Source organism: Anolis carolinensis, chromosome 2 (assembly GCF_035594765.1).
Source record: "Anolis carolinensis isolate JA03-04 chromosome 2, rAnoCar3.1.pri, whole genome shotgun sequence".
Lineage (NCBI taxonomy): Eukaryota > Metazoa > Chordata > Lepidosauria > Squamata > Dactyloidae > Anolis > Anolis carolinensis.
In genome coordinates, this window is record NC_085842.1 from 284,900,734 (window position 1) to 284,926,224 (window position 25,491).

Below are 25,491 nucleotides of genomic sequence, written 5' to 3' on the forward strand. Positions count from 1 at the left end.
GAAGGCACGCAGCAATATCATTATAAAACTAGAACAGATGCAATACTAGCCTACACATTTTTGCCTTCACTAAGATTGCCAACATATAGGTTTCTTGATCATCAATAAGAGCCTTATTATATAACAAAGGAAACCCCACAAATTGCCCAGAGACAACATTCAGATAATAATTTACAATTGCCCTCAGCTGTCAGATAGCTATAGCATAAGATTTAGACTGGGACTTGAATTTCCTGCCCCTACAGTTAGAAATCTATCATAAATTTCCCCCTACAGTTAGAAAATAAATATGAAATGGAAAGTATGTATGTACAATGTATGCTTACAATGACACAAAAACATGCTTCTCTACTGCCTATAATACAAGGACATTCACTTTTTATATACATTACAATTTCAGCAGTTCTTCAAGACAGATTTTTTTTGGAAAATTTTGGTATCCTTTCATATCCTACTACTTTTAAGGACATTTTTTGCTCAGTTTCTTCATTTAGAACCAATTAGGTAAATCCTCTCAGCAATTTTACCAGAAGTAACAAGCCCCACATGGCTCCCTACTGAAGGTACTTATGTTTTTCTCATTGCATGCACATACATTGGAACTTGGCTTTAAATTTTTATCTGTTCATTCTGTATTTGTTTATTTTCTAACTGAGGAAGTCAGTCTATGACTATAATAAAATTATTATGTTGTAAGAGAGTTTAGAACTCTAGAGGTTTATGCCTCATTTTAAAAGTCCACATCCGAGTAATGCCAATTGGTGTGAAACATCCAATTCACAACATGAGTGTGGATATGTTTGCTTATATGCCCAACCAGGCATTAAGAGTGTATCCCTGAACAGTTGTTATAAACGGCAGCTTTCAGATTTGAATGCTTAAGATAGGCTGCCTTATGCCTCTTAGAAAACCATTAGAAAAATGAAACCATGTTTCAAGCCAAAGTAACAAGATTCTACTCTCAGCAGGAAAACACCCACAAAGTGCTAAGTGTGCACCCCTGCTGAAAAATTCATAGCTCTTCTAAAAATCTAGTTGCAAGAGCAATCTGCAAGCATTTGCAAAATACCACAACCTGACAGGTAGAATCAGCAAGCTTTCTATTCCTTTAGGAAAGCAGGTGGTAGACATCTCACAAAGAAACTTCTGTCTACAGTTGCGATTTGTGTCTCTGGTTTTCACAGTCTCTCAACAGAGCACTATTCGGGCATTATGCAGGTTGAGCCTCTCTTATCCAAAATGCTTGGGACCAAAAGTTTTTCAGTTTTTTTTTCAATTTTTAGAATACCTATTAGAGTTGTGCACAGAATTCATTTCTCCCGTTTCCTTTGTTTCTTTTGTGTCATTTGTTTCTTCGGGAGCACAGAACAGGAAGATCCCTTTCGCTATGGAAATCAGCTTGACACAAAAGCAAGCAGGAGCAGGTCCTGACTCCTGGCCTGCTTTTCGGCATCACAGAGTAAGAGCCACATGGCTACAAGTCCTACCAGGCACGAGTGCTCTGGGCCTGCATGCCACACACACTCTCTTTCCAAGAAGAGTGTGTGTGTGGCTTGCAGGAGCACCCACGTCTGCCAGTGCCTGCAGCCAAACACTTCCTCTAGAGTAGAAACAGCAGGTAAGAAGTCTCCTTAAAGCATGCTGGGAAAGGGAGCCTGGGTGGGAAGCCTCCCCCTCCCCCAATAAGGTATCTTATTAGAAAAGGTATCTTTCAGCACCGAAGAGCAAAAACAGATATCTGCCCTCATGATTTCAGGAGGCTCCCAAAAAATGAACCAGGGTCACCACCAAAAGCAGGGACACGAAAGGGGTCAGGGTTTACCCCGAATACACAACCCTAATAACTATATTTGCAAATAAATAGTGTATGCAAAACAGGAGGGAAGGGGGACTGGCTATACAACTACCACCTGCTGAGTTTTACTCAGTCAAGGAGCTCTTACTCAATCACTTTCATAAATTGGGAAGAAAGGAGAGGTCTCCAGGTCATAAGCCTCGACTTACATGAAGCAATTGTCAATGGAGAGAAATATCCAAATGCATCCAGATGCCATTTACTTAGGTGTGATGAACCATGGGCCTTGTAGTCCTGCTCAGGACATTGTAATTCCTGATGAAGATGAAAACTTGGGTTTTTTACCTTCCCAGTCTGAACTGGATTCCTCTCAGCCAGATCTTTCCCAGGCAGATCTGGGAACCTTGCACCTGCAAGAAAGTTGTGCCCCAGAAGTATGTCAAACAACCCCAGAGCCTACTTCTCCCGTGTTCTTGCGCCGGGAGTTTTGTAAACAACAGAGAAGTTTGGATTCAGCTTCGCGCAGGAGTGCGAGGATAGCAGCTAAGAATGTTGCCAATTAACACTGGTTCTCGTGAGAATCTTTAAGGAGTTTAACATCTGGTCTCAGAGTTTAGCTTTCGTTTCTGATTCCCAGAGAACCGCTTTGGTGAGAAAGTTGGACTCTATATAGGTGTTTTGCCCGCGTAGCAACTTCGCGGAGTCAATTCGTCAGCCTACGGAGCGAGTCGTGTCTGGATAGCGCGTTCCGATTCAAGCCTCGCTCATGCTCAAGCCTTGCCTTGCTATCCAGCCTTCGCCTTGCTTCCCAGCCTTGTTTACCTGCGGACCTTGCCTTGTTTCCCAGGACTAATCCTTGCCTTGTTTCACGGATTTTACCAAGTTATTCCACGGACCTTGTTCTTGTTCTTAGTTACCTTGTTCCACGTTCAAGCCTTGTTTCTAGTATCAAGTTATTTCCTAGCCACGCTCAAGTTTTATGGACTAAAGGACCTTGTCATCTCCCCTCACTTTGCTTGGCAAAGTGAGTGTTTCGGTTATTGGATTACAACTTTGGACCTTAATATTTCATATTGGACATTATTTCCTTGGACTAATTTTGACCTTTCCTGGAAGGTCTGCTTCTGGACTATCTTTTACATTTGCTTTTACTAACTTTATATATTTCCTTAATAAAGATATTAGATAGATTCTGGCTTCTGCGTATGGTTATTGGTGCTCTGTAGCCTGGGTCGTGACAGTTTGACTCCGCCACCCTAAGCACCAATTAACCTTGGCCAGAATGTCTACCGGAACCGTACCCGGTGGGCAGCCACTGAGCTACACCATCAGCAAGGACGAAGTGGATCGCATCCGCGACAGACTCAACGCCCAGGATGGAGAAATAAAGGGCTTGCGGGAGCGCGGAATCCGCCTCCCGGCCATGGCGTTGCCTACCAAGTTTACTGGAGAAGCTTCCAAGGTTCATGTTTTCCGTCGCCAATGTCAAGCTTATCTAGAGGCCCGTGATGCCGAGTTTCCCCAAGAAGACATCAAAGTGGCATGGGTTTACAGTCTTCTAGACGGGCCAGCGGCCAACTGGGCGACGGCACTGTTCGACCAAGCCTCTCCACACCTAAGATCAGCGCAACATTTCTTGGACCACCTCAAGGAGACTTGGGGAATCGAGGACAATTTGGAGGCAGCCGGCCACAAACTCCGTCGCCTTTTCCAAGGAGACAGACCTATGTCTCAGTATATAGCCGAGTTCCGAGTGCTGGCCCACAACACCGGCTGGAACGATGTAGCCCTCAGAGGACAATTCCGGGAGGGTCTCAACATTGAAATGCTGGAAGAAATCTCCAAGGTGGATCCTCCCCAGACCCTCGAGGCACTCATTGATCAATGTTTACGGGCTGAAGTCATGATTGCCAACAGGAAACAGTGGGTTCGAGGCCAGGGCAGTAGAGCCGGGGCAAAACCCCCCGCTCCCGCCAGCGTTCAGCCACGTCCAGTGTGGAGACCCCCACCGCCAACCCCATACCCCAGAGGAGGCGAGGAGGTGCCGATGCAGTTGGGCAATGTGCGTCCCAGACTAGATGCCGCCGAGAAGGCCCGTCGTCAACGCTTAAACCTCTGTTGGTACTGCGGGAACGGGGGCCACTTCGCCAGAGAGTGCCCAGCCAAGGGGAAGCCTGCCGCCCGGCTTGCGGCGGCGTCCTCCACGGAGACGAAGACGTCTGAGCCGACTGGCACACAGCCGGCGGGGGAAGCCAACGACCGGGTGTAGAGAGGCTCGCCAACCCGGTCAAAAAATCCATTCAAGAGCCGCCAACCGGGGTCCTGTTCCTTCTCGTGGTCACATTATGGTCAGCAAAAAGGGGACCCGTCATGATCCACGCCATGATAGACTCTGGAGCTACCAACAACTTCATTGATAGAGAGTATGCCGACTCTCTGGGATTACAATATCATGATTTCAAGAATGCCCGTGTGGTGCAAGCCATAGACGGCCGCCCCCTCAAGACGGGCCCCGTAAGTCAATGGTCGGAACCCACCAGGATGTGGATAAGAGAACATATGGAAGAGATTTCCTTCTTTGTTACCGAGGTTCCCCATTTCCCTGTGATTTTGGGAATTCCATGGCTGACTCTCCACGACCCTAACATCTCCTGGTCCAACAGAGAACTGCAGTTTGCTTCACCGTACTGCCAAAACCATTGCCTCGTAGCCAAGGTATGCCATGCCACAGACACCGAGCCCATCATCACCTTGCCAAAGAAGTACTCCGAGTATTGGGATGTATTCAATGAGAAAGAAGCCGAGAAATTACCCCCACATAGACCTTATGACTGTGCCATTGACTTGGTGGAGGGGGCCCCGATCCCGCGAGGGCATCTCTACTCCCTGACTGAACCAGAGCAAGAAGCTCTCAGGGAATTCCTAGAGACAAACCTTCGCAAGGGATTCATCAGACCCTCTCAATCCCCAGCCGCCTCTCCAGTGATGTTTGTGAAGAAGAAGTCAGGGGAACTACGATTGGTGGTGGACTACAGAGCATTGAACAATATCACCAAGCGGAACAGCTATCCCCTGCCCTTAATCTCGGATCTACTGGATCGGCTTCGAGGAGCCAAGGTTTACACCAAGCTGGATCTTCGGGGGGCTTACAACTTAGTTCGCATCAGGGAAGGGGACGAGTGGAAGACCGCCTTCCAGACCAAATTCGGATTATTCGAGTCCCGAGTTATGAATTTCGGTTTATGCGGAGCCCCCGCAACGTTCCAGCATTTTGTCAATGACATTTTTCAGGACTATCTGGACAGGTTCTTGATAATCTACCTGGACGATTTTTTGGTGTTTTCTAGATCACAATCAGAACATGAGAACCACGTCAAAATGGTGTTACAACGATTGCGGGATCATGGACTTTATGCCAAACTGGAAAAATGCGCCTTTGATCTACAAGAGGTAGATTTCCTTGGTTACCGCATCTCGCCTTTAGGGCTCTCCATGGATCCAGCCAAGGTTTCAGCAGTATTGGAATGGCGGGCGCCAACTAACAAGAAAGAGGTGCAGCGTTTCTTGGGGTTCGCGAATTATTACCGCAAGTTCATTCCAGATTTTGCCCACTGGTCTGACCCAATCACTAGCTGCATCCGTGGAAAACAGCCCTTCCGCTGGACTGATCAAGCAGAGAAAGGGTTCCAGCAACTAAAGAAATTATTCACGTCCCAGCCAATTCTACAGCACCCAGATCCTGGAACCCCTTTTGTTGTGCAAGCGGACGCCTCGGATGTGGCAATTGGGGCTGTACTCTTACAACCGGTGGGAGACCACCTTCATCCCTGTGCCTTTTACTCCCGTCAACTAACCACACCAGAGAAAAATTATACCATTTGGGAAAAAGAACTACTGGCCATAAAGGCAGCTTTTGAAACTTGGAGACATTGGCTAGAAGGGGCCAAATTTCCCATTGAAGTCCACACTGATCATCGTAATCTAGAACACCTAAGAACTGCCCGCAAACTAAACCAGAGGCAGCAACGTTGGGCTTTATTCTTTGAACGTTTCAACTTCCAGATCCATTATGTGACCCCAGCCCAAACCAAGCAAGCAGACGCCCTGTCACGTAAACCGGAATACGCTGCAGGACGCAAGGAGACCTTTGAATCCCAACTGCTACAACCCGAGAACTTTGCCACGCTCACGGTGGGGAACACCAAATCCATTCCCATTGGTTCAACTTCCCCTACTCCAGGACCCATCTGTGCTCAAGAAATCAGGGCTAGTCAGCAAGCAGATGCCTGGGCGCAGGACCAACTTCGCCAAGGTCTGCATTTTCCCTTTTCGCTTAAAGATGGGCTGCTCTGCTATAGAAATCATGTTTATATCCCACCCGGACCGGGCAGGGAAAAAGCGCTTCGCCTGTGTCATGACTGCAAACCAGCAGGACACTTCGGACTATTTAAAACTATGCATTTGATCCTAAGGGATTTTTGGTGGCCCAAGATCCGCAAGGATGTAGAAAAATATGTCAACACCTGCCCAGTATGCCAGCGCTCCAAGATACGAAGGGAAAAGCCCTCAGGGCTTTTACACCCCCTTCCTACCCCATCTCGCCCATGGGAAATAATTTCCGCGGATTTCATCACTGACCTACCACCTTCCTGTGGATTCACCACGATCTTAGTGGTGGTGGACCTTTTCACCAAGTTAGCCCATTTCATTCCCTGCGAAGGCCTCCCCACGGCCAAAGAAACTGCGGATCTATTTCTTCAGCATGTTTTCAGACTACATGGATTGCCCAAGAGTTTAGTCACAGACCGTGGATCTCAATTCACCTCTCGTTTTTGGAAGGCACTACAAAAACTACTGGGCATAGACTCTCGCTTATCTTCAGCTCATCATCCCCAAACAGATGGGCAAACGGAGCGCACCAATGCCACTTTGGAGCAGTATCTTCGCTGTTATGTAAACTACCAACAGGACAATTGGGCTTCTCTGTTACCACTGTCTGAGTTTGCCTACAATAATGGAGTTCAAGCTTCTACAAAAGAAACGCCGTTCTTTGCAAACTACGGCTTCCATCCACGTTTCTTTCCCCCTGTCATTGAAACTTCAGAAGTTCCCGCAGCAGAGGATTGGCTGCAGGAACTCACAGCGGTGCAACAACTTTTGCTCCAGCAACTGGACCAAGCCAAAGAGGACTATAAACGCCACGCTGACAAACACCGCCAGCCGGGCCCTGAAATCAAGGTAGGAGATCGGGTTTTTCTGTCCACTCGCTTTCTGCCCTCCCACCGCCCTTGCCGGAAGTTAGATGCCCGTTTCATCGGCCCCTATCCAGTGGTGGCGCAATTAAACCCCGTGACTTTCAAACTCCAACTTCCGCGTTCAATGCGCATCCACCCAGTGTTTCACCGTTCCCTGCTCCTTCCGGCGGATGGTGTGCGTCCTGATTCAGACCAACCGGCCCCCCCTCCTGTTTTGATGAATGGGGAGGAGGAGTTCGAGGTTGAGGACATTTTGGATTCTCGCTTTCATCGCCGCCGCCTACAATATCTCATTGACTGGGTGGGTTTTGGGCCTGAGGAACGCTCTTGGGAAGACGCCTCCACAGTCCATGCTCCTGATCTAACCCGTCGCTTTCATCTGACCTATCCCACCAAACCGCGACCTCGCGCCTCGGGGAGAGGATCCCAGTTTGGGAGGGGCCCTGAGGAGGGGGATAGTGTGATGAACCATGGGCCTTGTAGTCCTGCTCAGGACATTGTAATTCCTGATGAAGATGAAAACTTGGGTTTTTTACCTTCCCAGTCTGAACTGGATTCCTCTCAGCCAGATCTTTCCCAGGCAGATCTGGGAACCTTGCACCTGCAAGAAAGTTGTGCCCCAGAAGTATGTCAAACAACCCCAGAGCCTACTTCTCCCGTGTTCTTGCGCCGGGAGTTTTGTAAACAACAGAGAAGTTTGGATTCAGCTTCGCGCAGGAGTGCGAGGATAGCAGCTAAGAATGTTGCCAATTAACACTGGTTCTCGTGAGAATCTTTAAGGAGTTTAACATCTGGTCTCAGAGTTTAGCTTTCGTTTCTGATTCCCAGAGAACCGCTTTGGTGAGAAAGTTGGACTCTATATAGGTGTTTTGCCCGCGTAGCAACTTCGCGGAGTCAATTCGTCAGCCTACGGAGCGAGTCGTGTCTGGATAGCGCGTTCCGATTCAAGCCTCGCTCATGCTCAAGCCTTGCCTTGCTATCCAGCCTTCGCCTTGCTTCCCAGCCTTGTTTACCTGCGGACCTTGCCTTGTTTCCCAGGACTAATCCTTGCCTTGTTTCACGGATTTTACCAAGTTATTCCACGGACCTTGTTCTTGTTCTTAGTTACCTTGTTCCACGTTCAAGCCTTGTTTCTAGTATCAAGTTATTTCCTAGCCACGCTCAAGTTTTATGGACTAAAGGACCTTGTCATCTCCCCTCACTTTGCTTGGCAAAGTGAGTGTTTCGGTTATTGGATTACAACTTTGGACCTTAATATTTCATATTGGACATTATTTCCTTGGACTAATTTTGACCTTTCCTGGAAGGTCTGCTTCTGGACTATCTTTTACATTTGCTTTTACTAACTTTATATATTTCCTTAATAAAGATATTAGATAGATTCTGGCTTCTGCGTATGGTTATTGGTGCTCTGTAGCCTGGGTCGTGACATTAGGAAACGTTGGGCAGCTCTGGCTGTCTAGCCAATCCACACCATGTCGTCCTTCATGCCCCAGTTCCAAGGCACTTGCCTTGCTGCACATTGTTTACTGGCCGGGCAGAAGGAAAGCACAGCATGTATTGGCGCAACCTGTACTTACATGTCTAACATTTATGAGAGGACAATGGCCATACTCAGTAGACAGATCTTTCATGCTTGTTAAGAAACCTTTATTCTGGTGTCTCAGCCCAGAATGAAACACCAGAAAGCCCCAATCAGGATAGGGAAGAGATTTGTCTCTCCGTAGCAGCAGCCAGGCAAAGTTGCAATAAATTGATGAATCTGCAAAGAGACTGATACTTCTAGTAAGTAAATCTCTGTGCTGGGCAGGGAAGAAATCCCTATATGGACGTTCTACTGGCTGCCGATAAGTTTCCAGTCCCAATTCAAGGCGCAGGTTATCACCTATAAAGTCTTAAACAGTTCGGGACCTGCCTATCTTAATGAATGCATCTTTCCCTATGAACCTGTGCGATCTCCAAGATCTTCTGGGGAGGCTCTTCTCTCGCTCCCACCCCCATTGCAGGCACGGCTGGTGGAGACGAGAGAGATGGCCTTCTCGATAGTGGCTCCCCATATCTGGAACTCCCTTCCCAGGGAGATTAGGCTAGCACCCACCCTGTCCATCCTCCATAAAGATCTAAAGATGTGGATGTTCTGCTATGCTTTTGACTAGACAATCCCCTAGATAACTTGGCCCAAATTAGGATATAAAATCTCGGCCTGGCACTTTACTACTGTTCTCCACCCAAAGATACTATGTTCCATGTTACATTGCCCTCCATCCCTAATTTTGCCTTCTGACTTATGCACTTTATTCATCAGTCCTATCCCCAAAATTGATTTGCACCAGACCATGCACTCATGCCCAGAAACTGATTGTTATTTCAGGTTCGTTGGTTGTTGTTTCAGTTGTTGCCTTATACTCTGTTATAATGTTGTTGTTTTTATTGTGTTTTATTATATTGTTTTGTGTATCTCAGTGTGTTATTTTAATTATGTTGATCGGGCTTGTCCCCATCTAAGCCGCCCTGAGTGCCTTCGGGGAGATGGAGGTGGGGTACAAAAATAAAGTTGTTATTATTATTATTATTGGTTAATATGAGAGACATTCAATGAGATAGTTGTTGTGTAATTGGTTAACCGCTCAAACCCAAAGGATGCTTACCAATTGTTCCTTTTCATCCTGGAAAGAAGTGATTAGTGGAGTGCCACAGGGTTTGGTCTTGGGCCCAGTACTGTTCAATAGCTTTATTAATGACTTGGATGAAGGTTTAGGGGGAATGCTGATAAAGTTTGTAGATAACACCAAATTAGGAGGGATAGCGAATACTCCAGAGGAAAGGATCAGAATTCAAAATGACCTTAACAGATTAGAGAGCTGGGCCAAAACTAAAAACATGAATTTCAACAAGGATAAATGTAAGATATTACACTTAGGCAGGAAAAATGAAATGCAAAGACACAGGATGGGTAGGCCTGGCTTAACAACAGTCCATGAGAAAACGATCTTAGAGTCTTTGTGGACAACAAGTTGGACATGAGCCAACAGTGTGATGTAGCAGTTAAAAAAGCCAATGAGATTTTGCTCTGCATCGAAAGGAGTATAGTGTCTAGATCGAGGGAAGTCATGGTGCCTCTATATTCTACTTTGGTTAGACTTCACCTGGAATACTGTGTCCAATTCTGGGCACCATAGTTCAAAAGAGATATTGACAAGCTGGAAGGTGTCCAGAAGAGGACAACTAAAATGATCAAAGCTGGGGTTGGGAAGGGGGGGATGCGGGGTGCCTGGTGAGGGGTGACATTTCCCCCCGCTGCCTAACAGATGCCCCCATTTTCCCCAACAATGTGATGAGGCCCTTCAAAAAGAATGCTGTGATCAGTAAGTCAACATGGATTTCTTAAAAACAAGTCATGCCAGACTAATCTTATCTCTTTTTTCAATAGAATTACAAGTGTGGTAACTGCAGGGAATAGGCCTGCAAAGCACAAGAGGGCCTCTGATCCAGTATTCAGATAAAATTGTTCTAGATATAAAAATAGTTGCTGGAAACAAGTTTTAAAAATAACCTTTTTTGGACTACAGCTCCCAGAATTCCCCAGCCAGTACAGCCACTAGTCGTCATATTATAGAGAATTATCAGAGCCAAAAATATTTTCAAATTGAAAAAATAGGACTATTTCAATTGTTTTCTATATATCATGGTTATTTGTTTGCTGGATCAGCTTTTAAAGCACATTGGCTTTGATTGAAATTAAAGAGACAACAGAAAACAACTAGTTACTAGCAAACTTTCACATTCCTGCCACCTATACTGCAATATTCATGTAAACCAGATTGAACTGAGTCCAATGACTAGAACTGGAAAAGACAGAAACTTTAAAAGATTTTTTTGAATAGGCACATTTTGCAGTATATAATTCAATATATTAGAGACAAATTTAAAACCTAGTTAGTAATTTCATTCCCAGTAGTAGTAGTAGTAGTAGTAGTAAAAACAACACTATGCTGATGGTGACCTATGTGTTTAGTCATATTAATATGTAAATTCATGTTTCTAAAACCTATAGTTTTAGAGGAACTTTTTTCAAATAAACAAGCCCGTTGGTTATCTTGCTGCTAGATAATGTCATCTGATAAATAGGCATTTACACTCCTTTATACATATAATCTGATTTAATTGGGCATTATCTAGCGATTAGCTATTCCAGTCCTTTTCATTAGAGCTAAGCCAATTTGAGTTCTGCTAGTGACAGACTAGACTGGGTAGGACAAACACACCCAGATATAAAAGTATAATATTAACATTTAAAGAATGTTGCTCAAAAGCCCAAACTGTATAACTAATAGGACAGGATTGCATACAAATTGTTATTTCAGTGGCATCATTGACTTGACTTCCCAAGAGCATCACAAGCCCTGACTGGGCATTAATGGTTTCATAACCGTACAAATGTAATTAAGACAAGGCGGCACCTTGAAGAGACCCTGACTAGGAATCTGTAAAAAAAAACAAAAAAACTGCTTCTTCTACATTCATACTTGTTGACAGAGTGACAAAGTTGAAAAGCACATCTGGTCTACTTGCTATTATTCCTAAGGAAGTAGCTGTTTTGTGGAGTTTCGGTATAAGTTTGTTTGTTATTTACTCTCAATGGGTTGCATCCTAGTATAGAGACAAACTGGTATCACAGCTTCTGTTGGGTGATTGTTTCTGTTTTTCCTGGTAATTTTACTTGTTTGTTTGGGCTAAAACAGGCATACTGCAGTCCAAAACACCTAGAGGACCAAAGTTTGCTCATGCCTGGACTAGCAGGTGGGACTGGTGCAGGTCAGATGTCACTATGTGTCACACATTATCATTCTGCACTTAACAGTATTTCCCATTTGAAACAATTTCAATCATATTTGTTTAAAAATTGCTTCTTACATACAGAAGAGGGGAAGGAGAAATAAATATTTTATTCCTAAAATCTAAACATGCTTGAATCTGGCAGTTAAATTGGTTTAAAGACTTAAATCTCACATACACACATTTTAAATTTTGTTGACTACTTTTGGGTAGATGTGATCCCATTTTGGAAAAATGATCATCTTCATAGATTTCCACTAAACATCACACAACATAGAACAATGAATAATACCATAAAGAGATATTATTTCTTTTATAAAGGTTGGTCCTTCCCCACAATATTAGAGACTTTTGTCTCCAAAAGAGGCAGACAGAACAAATAACATGTGAAGATGTGTAACCACACATTAATATTATTCAAACTATGTTGATATTATGAATAACTTTTTATAGATATAGATCAAAACACTGATAAAAAGATGGATACATTTTGGATTGTTATTTAAATACATATCACATCCAAAACCTTAGGCTTAGAAATAATTTTTAAAAAAGAAATCTAAAGGAATATTAGTATATTGGTTATTGTTGCTTAAGTCTGACATTATAGACCTACTTCTAAAATGTCAAATGAGTGACAAAATGCTTACCCAAGAAAAAAGTATCTGGTATTGCATTGAGTTTTTGCAAACCTACAAAGAAATAGCACTCCAAATATGAATTGACTTCAGCACATAAATAGCATCATCAGAAACCTTTGATGGCACCTGGAGTGACTTCTCTAATCAACAGGCACATTTGAATCAAACACTGAGTCCACAGATGTCCCAGATGTCTCCAATTCTGACAGATGATCTAACACAGTTCAAAGAGACTACTGGGATTATCACAGGTGTCATTGCAGAAGCAAACCCAACACTATTACTAGAAAGAGGCACTTTTCCCTTTAGTTGACGGAGGACTTTTATCTCCAGTTTTATCTCCAGATGCCAGTTTATCTCCCATAGTGACTTGTTTTGCCCTTTGTTTAACTCCTACTGTTCCCTTGGCAGACCACTGGGATCATAGAGAGGAAAAATCCTCTTATGCATTATTCTTTCTTACGTACAACATTGAGTTTAGAACTAGAGAGAATCTGTGTTTCAGTCACTGCATTTGAGACTCACAAAGAGTTTACTGAAAGCTGCCAGGTACCCCTTGCTTTACCCAACTCAGAGGGTGTGATTGGTTGAGATCATAACAGATCAGATGGTAGCTAATGGCCCGAACTTTAATACATTTAACTTTAAAATGTGCCAACACATTGCAATTTACAAGACACTCTAACTTGCCTATGAGCTCAGCTCTTGCAAAGTTTAGTTTGTTTTTCTCATTACTTAATCAATGAAGTCAAGCTTGCCAGAGAGATTAAAAACAATAAAAAGGGGTTAGTTGGTAATGTCAGTAGAAAAAGGACACAGTAGGGCCTCTGCATGGAGAAGATGGTGAAATGCTAAAAGGGGATAGGGAAAAGGCAAATCTGCTCAACACCTTCTTTGCCTCAGTCTTCTCCCAAAAGGAGATCAGTGTTCAACCTGAGCAATATGGAGTAGATGAGGTAATAGGGGATATGCAACCCAAAATAGATAAAGAAGTAGTCCAGGGATATCTGGCTACTCAAAATAAACTCAAGTCACAAGGGCCAGATGAACTACAGTCAAAAGTACTGAAGGAACTAGCAGAAGACATTTCAGAACCACTGGCAACAATCTTCGAGAATTCTTGGAGAACAGAAGTCCCAGCAGACTGGAGGAGGGCAAATGTGGTCCCATCTTCAAGAAGAGAAAAAAGAAAGACCTAAACAATTACAGTCCAGTCAGCTTGACAGCAATATTAGGAAAGATTCTGGAGCAGATCATAATGTCTGTAAACACTTAGAAAAAAATGCTGTCATTACTAAAAATCAACATAGATTTCTCAAAAATGAGTCATGTCAGACTAAATGCATTCCTTTTTTCAATAGGATTACAAATTTGGTAGTTGTAGGGAATGCTGTGGATGTAGCCTATCCACTGTTAGATGGATTTGTAATTGGATAAGTGACCGAACCCAAAGGGTGCTCACCAAGGGTTTCTCTTCATCCTGGAAAGAAGCGACTAGTGGAGTGCCAAAGGGTTCTGTCCTAGGCCCAGTACTGTTCAACAGCTTTATTAATGACTTAGATGGAGGTTTAGAGGGCGTACTTATCAAGTTTGCAGATGACACCAAATTGGGAGGGATAGCTAATACTCCACAAGACAGGATCAGAATTCAAAATGATCTCAACAGATTAGAGAGCTGGGCCAAAACCAATACAATGAATTTCAACAAGAACTGCAGGATACTTCACCTTGGCTGAAAAATGAAATGCAAAGACACAGGATGGGTGACACCTGGTTCAACAATAGTACATCTGAAAAGATCTTGGGATCTTAATGGACAACAAGTTGAACCTGAGCCAACAGTGTAATGCAGCAGCTAAAAAGGCCAATGGGATTTTGGGATGCATTAAAAGAAGTATAGTGTCTAGAATGAGGAAAGTAATGGTGCCTTTCTATTCTGCTTTGATTAGAGCTCATCTGGAATTCTGGGCTCCACAATTTAAGAGAGATATTTATTTACAAACTGGAAGGTGTCCAAAGGAGGAGGACAACTTAAATTATCAAAGGTCTGGAGACCATGTCTACGAGGAGTAACTTAAAGAGCTGGGTATGTTTAGCCTGCAGAAGACATGGTTCAGAGGAGACATGATCACCATGTTTAAATACTTGAAAGGGTGTCATAAGGACAAAGAAGCAGTCTTGTTTTCTGCTACCCTGGAGACTAGTACTCGAAGCAATGGGTTGAAATTACAGGAAAGGAGATTCCACCTGAACATTAAGAAGAACTTTCTGACTGTAAGAGCTGTTGAGCAGTGGAACTCTCTGCCTCGCAGTGTGGTGGAAGCTCCTCCCTTGGAAGCTTTTAAACAAAGGCTGAATAGCCATCTGTTCAGGCTGCTTTGATTGTGCTTTTCCTGCATGGCAGGGGGTTGGACTAGTCACTAGATGGTCCATGCGGTCTATTCCAACTCTATTATTTGTGCATACAAACATGTATAACCAGTGATGTGCCCAAATAAAAACATCTGATATGGCCAATTGGTTTTGCTTTTTGCAATGATTTAGCATACAATGAAAGGCAGTACAAAATTTTAATTAACATCAAATGTATATGTTACGTTCATTCTGTTGGGTATTAGCTGAGTGGCTAAAGAATTATGAAACTGGGTTCTTTCAAAAATAAAAAACTTCAACATTATCTTTCAAGTCTGTCAAACCAAGTGTACAATAATGTCTTTCATCAACAGATGATTCTGAACTTCAAGGTTGACATATGACCTTTTCAACTTCATTCCATTAGGTTACATCACCTTTCTTCATGGAATCTGGCCAGGATATATTATTTGGAAGCACTACGTGGGAACAGATCTGCCATAATCACAGCAAACATTCATACTGATACAGTATGTTTTAATTCATCAGTTAACCCAGACACAGAGCTCTTAATGCAAGCTTAAGCAAAGCACCACATGCCCTTGTTACCCTAAATGTACAGACTGTATATCATTAGCTGTGAGTCTCAACATCACCATCATCTGTCTAATATTCTAATTTTATATTCACTATGAAACTTGATGAATCTCATTCAACTGTTTTCACTTTTTCTACGATTTCTCTTTATAACCTCAAAAACACCTGCTGAAATATTCAAGATCTGTTTCTATTGCAGTGATAGAAATCATGTGGTATAGCAAAGAAAACAATAGTGTTCAGGTGGCTTATTTTCTGCTCAAACTGATCCTACATCCACATCTATGCAATAAGGTTGTTTTTCCCTTTTTTTAAAACAACACCGTCAATGGTATTTGTGGATATGTATTTCACACCTACGATGTTTTATTTATATCTCTGTTATGAACACTCCAAAAGGAAGACAAAGTCAAAACAACAACAAAGAGGAACGTAATGTGGATAAATCACTTTCAGAACCTTTAAAGCTTAAAGCAGAAAAGAGGATCCATTTAATCTACAATCTAAAATACAGTTTCTCAAGAGAAGTTCCACTGATATTAACATCCCTGCTTTCAAGTAAACAGCTTATAACAGAAAGCATCTTTAGGGCTGAAGTGCTGGATTTTGCATTTTTGTAAATTTACAAAAATCTAGCCCTCACCTTTCTGATAAAAAAATGTCTACAGCTCTCTCCAGTACACAAACATGTAAGCCATTCATTCACCTACATCTAACAAGCGTGCACATGGAATTACTCACCTCCTCTGCATCCTCCCAAACAACTGGTCCACAGATGCTGAAAATCCTACAACGAAAAAGAGAAGTAAAAGCTTAATAGGGATGTTGCTTTCCATTGAGAAATGAATCAGTCCTCCCTGACACGCAGCTCATCTGTTCATGTGGAGGAAAGAAACCTGAGCCTCCGTTCTCAGGAGCCATGTGATGGATAGCCGAACCAACCAATGGGAAGCGACATTTCGTGCCACATGAGCTGCCATGTACCCTCTCTGTACATAATAAAAGGCTGCCTTGGGCTTTTTTCTCTCTCTCCGTTGAATGGATGTTGTCCCTTTTGTGACATCCAGGTTGTGTCAGGGAATTAGAGGAAAAGGAACACTTGAGGAAATGCAATTGATAAAAAGAGGATGTCTTTTCATAAAAGTGCTTTAAAACTAGAATTCACTAAATTAAGGCTGTAATGCAAAGCACACTCATCTGAAAGAAAACCAGACTAAAAGTAACAGCCCTTCATCCCAAAAAAAAACATATCTATAGGATTGCACTGTGCATGTGACTTTGTGATTTATTCATTTCAGATGATGAGAAAACAGGTTGATAACTTATAATGTAATTTACAAGAAAATGTTTTCAAATGAAGCAACAGTTTGAAGTAATAAAAATAACAAGGCAGGACAATTGATTGAAACATTTATACAATTGCAAAGGCTTGCTCAAGATTTTTTTGCTGCTTGTTGTTTATTTGTTCAGTCATTTCCGACTCTTTGTGACCTCACGGACCAGCCCACACCAAAGCTCCCTGTCAGCCATGGCCACCCCCATCTCCTTCAAGGTCAAGCCAGTCACTTCAAGGATACCATCCATCCATCCATCTTGCCCTTGGTCGGCCCCTCTTTCTTTTTCCTTCCATTTTCCCCAGCAACATTTCTAAGCTTTCTTGTCTTCTCATTATGTGGCCAAAGTACTTCATCTTTGCCTCTAATATCCTTCCCTCCAGTGAGCAGCTGGGCATTATTTCCTGGAGTTTGGACTGATTGGATCTTCTTGCAGCCCAAGGCACTCTCAGAATTTTCCTCCAACACCACAGTTCAAAAGCGTGTATCTTCCTTCGCTCAGCCTTTCTTGTGATTCAGCTCTCACATCTGCCCGAGGCACATGCAAGACAGTGATCTCTGTACAGAAAGGGGCTAGACTGGAGGTTGAAACATAGGTCCCTTCTACACTGCCACATATAATCCAGATTATATGCTTTAAACTAGATTATATGGCAAGTTGACTCAGGTAATCCAGCTCAAAGCAGATAATGTGGATTTTCTGATGTGATAATCTGGATTATATGGCAGTGTAGAAGGGGCCTTACTTCAATACTGGCAGTGGGATAGGTATCTCCACCACAAATTTCCAGAAAAGACTTTGTGGGACCCATAAACCCATCAATCCACAAGAGGAATGGCCAGAGGGTTCAACGGGCACAGCTGGTAGAAAAGTCCTGATGAATGCATTAGCATAAATGGTCAGATATTAGGAAACTTTCCAGATTTCACTATAGCATATGCAGTGTATATACAGGCAGTTTCCAAGTTACAAACATCCAGTTTACAAATGACTCATAGTTAAGAAAGGGAGTGAGACAACAGGAAGTAAGAGGAATATACCCCTCGGAAGGGAATCACTTCTGAAAGTTATCATGGGGAAAGGTGTCTCAACTGAAGCTTTATCACCAATTCTTGTTTCCATAATAAGCCACATTTTTCAAATTCCAATTATTGCAGGGACAGAAAGTGGGCGTGAAATGTTCTAAACAAGGGTACAGGCAGCAAAATGAACACCACAGAGGTGTTAACCCTTCCCAATGCTATCTAAAGTTTAAAAATATATGTTTTTGGCTGGAGTTACACTTAAAAATGTACCTGATCTGACTTACATACAAATTCAACTTAGGAACAAACCTACGGAACCCACAGAACTTGGGGGCTGCCTGTATTGGTGTTCAGAGTAAATTAAAGATTGAAGTCATTTTAGGCTATTAGAGAAACTTACCTCTGAGTAGTCACATTCGGGAATAAATTAGTAATTCAATTCCCTAGCCAAACCATGTATGTCTGAATAAAATAATTTTATTCTTTATTGGCTTAAACAGCTGACTAGAGTTTGTATTATATTGCCCCTACCTCCTCCTTCACCGTGTTTTACATATTATAATGCAACTGTGATAAATGTAATGCAACATTGTTCTCAAATGAAAAAGAACTGACCAGGAATTAACACATCTGTACCACCCCAAATATAATACAGTACCGTGACTTTATATTGTTGTAGCTGTAGTATTAGTTGTTCTTGTTGTTTAGTAAATATCCCACTTTTCCACTAGTCTTGGACTCAAGGTGCTTTGCAACAGTTAAAAGATGTTTAACAATTAACAGCACACAGAAGTTTAAAAACGATTACACCATCATAAAAAAATTGCAACCATTTAAAACAACAACGGTACTCTAGCACATTATACAAGATCCTTTTCCCCCTGGAAAATTAAAACCCTAACCCAGAACACTGCTGGAATGAAAAGGGTTTATCTGCTTGTGGAAAAATAGTAATTGGGGTACTAGTCTAGCCTCTTTAAAGGTGTATTTATGCTGTATAATTATCACAGTTTCAGACCACTAACTGCCATGACTCAAAGCTACTGAACCATGGGATTTGTAGTTTTACAAGATCTTTAACCTTCTCTGGCAAAATGGTGCTGGTACCACACCAAACTACAAATCCCAGGATTCTATAAGAGTCATTCATGGCAGTTAAAATTGTGTCAAACTACATTCATTCAACAGTTTAGATGCAACCTAGGGAGAGAAATCCAAAGTCTGGAAGCCACCATCAAGAAGGCCCTCTCCCTTTTCCCCACCAAAAATAACCTATGAGGATGGTGAGACAGAGAGAAGGGTTTTCTCAGAAGATATCAATGCGTCTACGCACAACTATACTATATATAATCATTGTTATATGTGTGGCACCGTTTGAGAGTAGATTTATAAAGAACAAAGACTGCCATGTGATTAGGACTAAATGGGAGTCTCACTGTCTCTCATTCCTGTCAATGAACCCCCTGCATTCTCCATATAGTATTATTACCCTGTTACTGCAATCCCCGCTGATGAAATCTTAAATCGAAATCTGGAAGCCGAATGAACTATGCAAAATACATCCTTCTGTGCAACTATTATTTTAGATTCCAAGAGAGAAATTATTATTAGTCTCTTAGAATAAAACAACAGTCCTTTAGCAACTTAAGGACTAGACAATGTGTTGATTGTTGAATTTCAGCAAAGGAAACAAGTGCACAGCCCTGAATACAGTGTTCCCTCACTACTTCGCAGTTCACTTTTTGCAGATTCGCTGTTTCACAGTTTTTCAATAAATTCTAAAAGACTATTATAAATAATAAAAAATTACAATTTACAGCCTAAGGAAGGGAGGAAGGAGAAGCCAAATGGAGAGTAAAGGAGCCCAAGTGGCAACGGAAGGAAAAGGAGGCGATTTATCAACAAAAGATTGGTTGATAAAGACTTTAAATAGTGTGTAACAACTAAAATAATGTATAAATATTAAAATAAATATAGTGTCCCTACTTTGCAGATTTTCACTTATTGCGGATGGTCCTGGAACCTAACCCCAGCGATAAGAGAGGTCACACTGTATACGCTGCCTGCCTTTACTGCTTACTAGCTAATGTTATATACCTACTGATGTGATCATGGGGGAAAAATTGACCGATTAAGGAGGCCAGTCAAATGCAACCTAGATATAAGATTAAGCAGGGGGTTTAGCATCTGCAGTCATTAAGCTTTGGGATTTACCATCTTTAATTATTTTTTTCCTTGAGTGATACAGAGTGTATGATAATCTCCAAATCCTTCCCCAGCCTGTATGCATCATCATGACCACTCTTCATATGACAGGAAAGCCAACTACAGGCCTTACCGTTTAATCCCTGCCCAACCAAGCAAAGAGGGGGATCGTATTATCTTTTTAAAACTTTTTAAATGTCTTTTAAATTATTTTTGTATATTTATATGCTGTGATTTTAATTGCTTTACATTTTATATCATTTAATTGACTCTCAGGGACCAACCCAGAGGCTCCCACTCTGGGAGAAAAGCAACATACAAATAGATAAATATTAGAATTATTAAGAGATTGAAGGAGAGGGAGAAAAAGATTAAAGGTGTTATCAGGACAAAGCACCCTCTTATAATAGTACCCTAGCAATTCTTCCATTCTTTTCTTATGTCAGCAAATATGTTAATCAAGGAAGGATGAAATATTTGTACAGTTGCTTTTCACTGTCTGGAAGCACTCGGAGACCATGGGGAGGGAATATTGTACAAAGTGACACTATGTAACAAAATTTAAAACATTTTCTGTTCCTGGTTTTAAAGTCTTGTTCCAGTTTAATTATGTGGTACTTTGAAAGTAATAATTATACTCCAGAAACTTCGTCTTTGTGGCTGCCACAAACTATGTTGAATTGGATGAGATTTGATGAGATATTCATTGAAAAACTATAGCAAAATACGTGGCAGGATGTCCTGAAAAAACAAAGTTTTTGCAGTTCAATACACTTTTGCCATGTTTTAATGATAGGACCAATTAGGAAATGACATTGATAACCCAGGAGCAAAAATCGTGTTACATGGTGTTATTCATTCATTCATAAACAGCTGTAGAATTTCCATTTGCATACTGTGTAATAATTCACAGGTAAATTGAGATGAGTTACTACTTAGCATACTTTGTTTATCTATTTTTCCATTATGATACAATGGTTGGGGGACTTGGAAGAGTCTAAAATTGCTCTGTAATAGTCACTTTTGAAAATATCTTAAGTTCACAGGAATAACATTCATTGATGTGTTTTATCAAGAAAAAAATCTACACCAAATTGATCTAGAATACAAACGTTGGTAAACACAACACTGTTTGATTACTTCTCTCTCTTGTATGCCCAATTATTTGTTTTCCTATCTGCACATGTTTAAAAGCATACGTCGGAGTTCAGTCCTGCTCAGGTTTCAAAGATAAATCACACAGAGCTTTGGGTGAATTTATGCCCTTCCATAAGATTTTCTGAGATTTCCGATTTCAAAAATATTTCTAAATAAAAACTCTCTTCTGTATATAAATGCCTCCATGATCAAACATTAAAAGAAGTGTAAATATGAATAGCAGCATTTAAAAAATATTTAGTGTTTTTTAAAAAATTCTCTCGTAAGTCTTTACCTTTGCCAAAAGAGAGGAGCTCAAAGAAAAAGAAAAATTAGCAATAAAAAATTAGGCAACTAAGATGTAAAGTGTCAGCACTAAGTGGGCCAAAAATATGCACTGAATCTTCTCTGGGCTCTGCAATCAAGTACTGTACATTATATTTAGAAAATGTATTTGTTTTTAACCTTGCCAATTGGTGATCCAGAATGGCCATAAAAAAGCTCTCCTTCTGAATGTAATTATCACTCTAGCCATTTTTCAATAGTCTCCTTGAAATCACAATAAAGACATGTGAACTATGCTATAATAAGCAGTTTGGGAATTGCTGCCATTGCATTTCTTCACCTGCAAGTACTGAATGGAGAAAAATGAGATACAATACCTCTGTCTCATCAAAATGAATCCATGAATTCAGTAGATATATTTAGCTTGCATTTTTCTCCTGCCACATTGAACTTGAATATTTTATCAATATGGCTATTTCCAGTTCTTCACTGCAAGATTAATCACATATTTATTTACTTCATTTAGATCCTGCCTTTTCTTAATGCGCATACACATTGCTCCCATAAAGATGAGAGAATAATTGATCCAAGGACATCCAGTGAGTTTTAATATCTTGGATCTCCCAAGTGCCCATACTATGCTCTCATTGGTTGCCATTTCACCAAAGACAGGTTAATTTAAGTCAGGGATACAAATACAATGTTTCAGGGGCACAGCCTTAGGGCCCTTCCACACAGCCATATAACCCAGAATATAAAGGCAGAAAATCCCACAATATCTGCTTTGAACTGGTTTATCTGAGTCCACACTGCCATGTATTCCAGTTCAAAGCAGATAATGTGGGATTTTATTCAGATGTGTGGAAAGGGCCCTAGTCTCAAGGAACCCAGTCTTACAACCAGTCAGGTACTGGAGAGTCTGTAATCTTTATCATGATAGTGGTTACACTGTAATAATGACAGATTATGGAGTTGTTACTGATTTCAGGACATCTTAGTGCCCTTCTATACTGCCATATAATCCAGAATATCAAGGCAAATAATCCACATTATCTACTTTGCACTAAATTAACTGAGTCTATTTTGCCATATAATCCAATTCAAAGCCCTGTGTAGAAGGGCCCTGTGTAGAAGGCTGAACTAAGGCTCATGAATAAGTTTATCTTTAGGAGTCCCATTTCACAAGATCTATGATACCACTTCTAGTCTGAGACCACTTCTGTCTGGAGGAAGGGTCTTAAACAACCATACTAGTGGATGGATCCCTTCATACTACTTCTAGCCATGTTGTTTGCCTCAGATATAACCTCCAACAACCAGAATTCAGCAGCATTATGTCTGAGTCAAGAGGTTCCACATAACCAAGATGGATATCCTCACGAAAACAAAACAAGTCCCCGAGTTACAAACATCCGACTTATAAGTAACTCATAGTTTACATTGGAGGTGAGACAGCAGGAAATGAGAGAAATCTAGCCCTCGGTAGGGAAATTCATTCCTGAAAGAAAAGGTGTCTCAACTGAAGCTTTATCACCAATCCTTGTTTCAAAATTCAATTATCATAGGGACAGAAAGTGAACAGGGATACAGACAGAAAAACAAACACCACAGGGATGTTAACCATTCCCTATGCAGTCCAAACCTACGGAGCCTATTTTGTTTGTAACTTGAGGACTGCCTGTATTGAGGATACCCACAGTTCTAAACGTCCCAGTTTGCCTCTCTTGCTGATTTCCAGTTACTGTTATATGGCACCAGGCAAGAATGCTTACCTCAGAACCATAAACTGATGGCAGTCTGACATTTTGCAAGGTTGGTCTGTGAAAGAAAAACAAATAAACAATGAATGGGAAAATAGCATGTAAGAACTCTAATCTGTTGCTTCTGACTCTACATGGTAAGAGCTTGTAATGTTGTAATATGAATGCAAAAAAAATGCTCTCTCCTCCTTTACAGAAAATACACTGTTTGGGCTCCATCCTTATGCTTGCATAGCAACAGGACTCCTTGTTCTCTTTTTATCCATGTGACAAGAAGTCAGAACATGTTGCACACGTCAGCAAATCTCATGTAAAGTGAAATGATTAGAAAAATGGAAACACCTGGTGCCTATAATGCCTTAGTGATTACATAAATCCTGCAACTATTTATGTTCATATGAAATAGCACTTTTTAAGTATGGAAGGTTCACATATAGATCCCTTGCCTAATAAGAATGGGTGAGAAGAGCTCTGACCATAGATAAAACATTTATCTATACTTTCGTCCTTTCATGTGGAACACCTTAAGAAAATTCAGGCATAAAGAATAGCAGCTGAAGATGAAGGGCATGTGCCTTTTCATATTCATGCACAGAAGATACCAAACCTGCTTTTGGATATACTGCAGAAGAATCCTATGAGTTCATTCTAGCTTGAGAGTAACAGGAGGATATGATAAAGATCCTATCATCAAACTAGTGTGCATTTTCCTTTATCATTCATCTATTTCTGGCCAATAAACTCTCATCCATTATTATGAGTGGGGATTCTCTCATATATTGTACACATAATTTATTTATGTATTCATTCATTCATTTACAGTATTTATATTCCGCCCTTCTCACTCCAAAGGGGACTCAGGGCAGATCACAATGTACACATACATGGCAAATAATCAATGCCATCAGACATACAGACAGAGACAAAGACACAGAGGCAATTTAACATTTTCCAGCTTCCAGCTTCATGAGGGTATGCTCAATTCCAGCCACAGGGGGAGCTGCTGGTTTATCATCCACTGTGACACTGAGTCCTTGATGGATTACTTCCTCATTCCTTTCCACACACTGCTAGATGATTTTTTATGATACTGTAAATTAGTTAAATTAGCCTCCCTGCATAAGCGGTACCTAAATTTCCTACTTGATAGATGCAACTATCTTTTGGGTTGCTTAGGTCAACAACGAGCTGGGCTATTTTAATGGTTGGGTGCTCAATCCAACCCGGGCTGGCTTTGAACTCATGACCTCTCAATCAGTAGTAATTTATTGCAGCTGGCTACTAACCAGCTGCACCACAGTCCAGCCCTAATAATAATACTGTAATATCTCATCCTCCAATCCCTAGCTGGAAACTATTAGGAATCTAGAACCTGACTAAGGCACCTCCAAAGGTCAGATTCTGTGGACACAGAGTCTACACTGCCTGATACCAGCTTTCTAGCAATGGGAGAAAGTGTCTTTCCCAGCTGTATCCGGCAATGCCAAGAACTAAATCCTGGAGCTTTTCCAGCTCATATTTCATTACACTTTCTATAGCTCTTCCCCTCCTTTTAGAAGTATTTTAAGCTGCCTGTGATGTAGATTCCATGTTTTCAAGTCCTCTCAGCCAAATACAAATTTTGTTGACTGATCAATTTTAAACAGTTTTAAAATACTGTCTGGCTGAGAGTTGTATAATTTCATCCAACAAGGTTGCAGGAAAGACATTAACTGTAAGGTGCTCAGTAATAACAAAGGGCTCCCTGCTTGTAAATGGTATGTTTGAGTGTAAATAACAGCAAGTGGCTTACTGGAATACTTTCTGTACAACTAAGAAAACAAAGGAGTAGAAATACAACCCCTTCCCCAGATTATCCAGTAGTAATTGTCAAAATCTTCCATTTGAGGCAGTTTGCAAATGAGCAGTTAAAACAGTTTCCTGTCCTAAAGCAGCAACCTTTCAGCTGCCATTCTCTCTTTTCCACAATTGGCCTCTTAAACTGTGGATCCTAATCTGAAATGTTGTCCTCTTAACGCAGGGTTGGGGTAACAAAACATTTAGCAATAGTAAATAAAATGCCACCAATTTACACAAATCTATCAGCAACAACTTGCAGTGTTCACAATGGACTGTGCAGAAATACTTCAGCTGTCCTCCATAAAAAAGTAAAATCGGTGTGTTTAGCAATCTTTGCATATGCTGATTTATTATCAGTAAATATTTGATTTTTACTCCTATTTTATATATCTGTATACCAGTCATGTAAACATTTCTTGGGCAGAAAGG

At 41.3% G+C, this 25,491-nt stretch overlaps 1 protein-coding gene across 3 annotated transcripts in view; it reads right to left on the reverse strand.

Annotated features, from left to right (window-relative positions):
• The window catches only part of LOC100560427 (V-type proton ATPase subunit S1-like protein), a 53,365-nt gene that overhangs the window by 15,213 nt on the left and 12,661 nt on the right, over positions 1–25,491 (reverse strand). For 2 of the 3 annotated variants that reach the window (XM_016990920.2, XM_016990919.2), the window contains exons 4-5: positions 23,236–23,281; positions 16,218–16,263 (exon numbers count right to left, since the gene is read on the reverse strand). In XM_016990920.2, the coding sequence (XP_016846409.2) occupies positions 16,218–16,228 (11 nt within the window). In that variant the 5' untranslated portion in view covers positions 16,229–16,263; positions 23,236–23,281. Of the gene's footprint in view, positions 1–16,217; positions 16,407–23,235; positions 23,282–25,491 lie in introns of those variants that run through there. The other variant, XM_003216279.4, reaches the window with a different exon arrangement.